At 45.3% G+C, this 2,322-nt stretch overlaps 1 protein-coding gene across 1 annotated transcript; it reads right to left on the bottom strand.

Annotated features, from left to right (window-relative positions):
• Positions 1 to 48: 48 nt before the first annotated feature.
• LOC123083461 (uncharacterized) lies at positions 49 to 967 on the bottom strand. Its single transcript, XM_044505501.1, has one exon. The coding sequence runs from the start codon at positions 684 to 686 to the stop codon at positions 66 to 68; it is 621 nt and encodes a 206-aa protein (XP_044361436.1). The 5' UTR covers positions 687 to 967; the 3' UTR covers positions 49 to 65.
• Between the last annotated feature and the right edge of the window lie 1,355 nt (positions 968 to 2,322).

Below are 2,322 nucleotides of genomic sequence, written 5' to 3'. Positions count from 1 at the left end.
TTATTATTTCAAACGGAAGTAATGTTGGGTTTACATGAAGATTGTTTCCGGTAGAAAATAGATTATTAACTATCAAAGTCATATGGCCCTAGCAAGACATTGTTGAGGTCGCCCAGCTTGATCAGCTCCTCGTTTTCATTGATAAGTGTCTGGCTATCCATGTGAAGATCATGCCAGCAGTCGCTGACATGGTCAGTCGCCTTCTCCACACACTCGGGCAGTTCAAAGGACCACGGGCCGTCGGCGTCGCCCCTGGGGACATGGAAGTCCCTGAGCATGGCGTCGCAGAGACCGAGGGTGCCGATAGCGGCATCGTAGTCCACCTGGCAATACCTGAGGCCGAGTGCCTCGTCCGTACCTTTCTTGGCTTTCTGGAGTGCTTCCTTCACCTTGCCGCCGGCAGCTGCCACACGGATCTTGAGGATGTCGACGGCGACGAGGGACAGGTCACGGAGGTCCTTGGCCTTGGAGCTCCTTTTGTCCGACCGGAGAGTCTGCACGCAGAATTCCTGGGTGACGTTCAGGTGCTTGTTGCGGCAGCTGCTCGAAGCGTTCTTGCAGGTTTCTACCACGAGGTCCACCACCTTGACCTTGTCGCCGCGCCCGCCGGCATGTGCGCCGACGCACACAAAAAGGAGCATGATGGCAACCGAGGAGAAGGCAGCGGTCGCCCGTGCGGTTGCCATTGCTGCAAGGATAGCTGAAATTGTATTGTAGGCTTTGTAGCTGAGAGAGAGGTGGGGATGAATTGATAGTCAGATTTTGTAGTGCAAAGATGGAGGTGGTGTACGGTTCTTGTGACATCTATATAGTGCAGCAGCAGGTTCATAAATCCAATGCAGCTTAGTCACGGATATCCAAATAATTAGTATTCCGGACACTATATGCACAGATATGTAGATCCACATTTGGGTGTGCTAGTATTAAATACGTCTGGCATGAGTGTGTTCTAGTTTTATGTATTTCTAGAGTGAATCTCACTTTATTTCCCCATATCACAAAATGGATTTGCGACATTAAAGGAAGATTATGCGCATTTTGCACTTGATAATCTATGTATCTATATCTACGTCTATCTATCTATCTATCTATCTCCATCTTCATCTCTATCTCTATCTCTATATCTATACCCATATGTATAGTATATATCTATATCTATATCTACACCTATCTATCTATCTATCTATGTATCTATCTATCTATCTATCTATATATCTATCTTGATCTCTATCTCTACATCTATATCTATCTATATCTCTATCTATCTCTATCTATCTATCTATACTTCTACTAATTAGGCACTCCCTAAAAATTACCATGTTAATCGGTAAAATTTAAGATAATTGGCAACCAACGCCCCTTCCTAAATACATTTAATTGCCTACACCCATTTAGGATATGCTTACACGATGGATATATATGATACACATGCATCATTATTAACCCGGAACACCTTTAGGTTTACATCAAAAATGGCATCTAGGAGACACTCTATTAAATAATACTGCCCATGATTAAATAGGAGAAATACAATTCTCGATCGAGGTATATGTGCAAAGAGTTAAACATTGAACCCCTACTCGGTGCACTATATATAAACCATAATCATAGGTATGTACTCCACCTCAACCCATCCATCTCTGCACTGCGGTTCCATTTGATCCATTCATCATCTCCCTCTGTTACAATATATTTTTCTAGCAAGCCTGGCACCAATGGAAATGGTGCAAACCACCTCCTTAGCATTCTCTGGAATTGTCATCATTCTCCTTTCCATGGCCATCACCGCTCAAGCTTCCGACACCAAGCCCATGTCATCAGCCATCATGTTGGAAGCATGCAAGAATGTCTCGAGTAACTTCTTCAAGGTGCGCTTTACATATGACTTTTGTGTATCAACGCTCCAATCAGACAAACGAAGCACCGACGCGAAGGACTACCGCATCCTAGCTCTCGTGGCCGTCGACGCCATGAAGCCCCAAGCCACGGCCATGACGGACAAGGTTGAGAACTTGATCCATGGTGCCACCAAGGACAAGCTCGCGATTCGCGCCCTTGGGTTCTACCGAGTGGACTACGGTGGCATGATGAGCACCCTTGAAATCTGCCAAGATATCATCCAGAGCTTTGAGATTCGCAAAGGCAATGAAGGTCCAACGCCCTTCGACTTGCCTGATTGCATTGCGAAAACAACCAAAGCCATCAACGATTGCGCTGACAAAACAGAGTTTACGTCGGTTTCAGAAGGGCTAACAAAGGAATATGAGGAGTTATCTATGATGGCCAGCCTCAGCAGTTGTTTGCTACATCTCTACATCACTT

This window comes from Triticum aestivum, chromosome 4A (assembly GCF_018294505.1).
Source record: "Triticum aestivum cultivar Chinese Spring chromosome 4A, IWGSC CS RefSeq v2.1, whole genome shotgun sequence".
NCBI lineage: Eukaryota > Viridiplantae > Streptophyta > Magnoliopsida > Poales > Poaceae > Triticum > Triticum aestivum.
Note: the sequence above shows the minus strand (reverse complement) of the source record. Positions and strands in the feature narration are given on the sequence as shown.

Coding starts and splice junctions, on each gene's coding strand:
- LOC123083461 (XM_044505501.1), bottom strand. CDS start 686: ATGGCAACCGCACGGGCGACCGCTGCCTTCTCCTCGGTTGCCATCATG.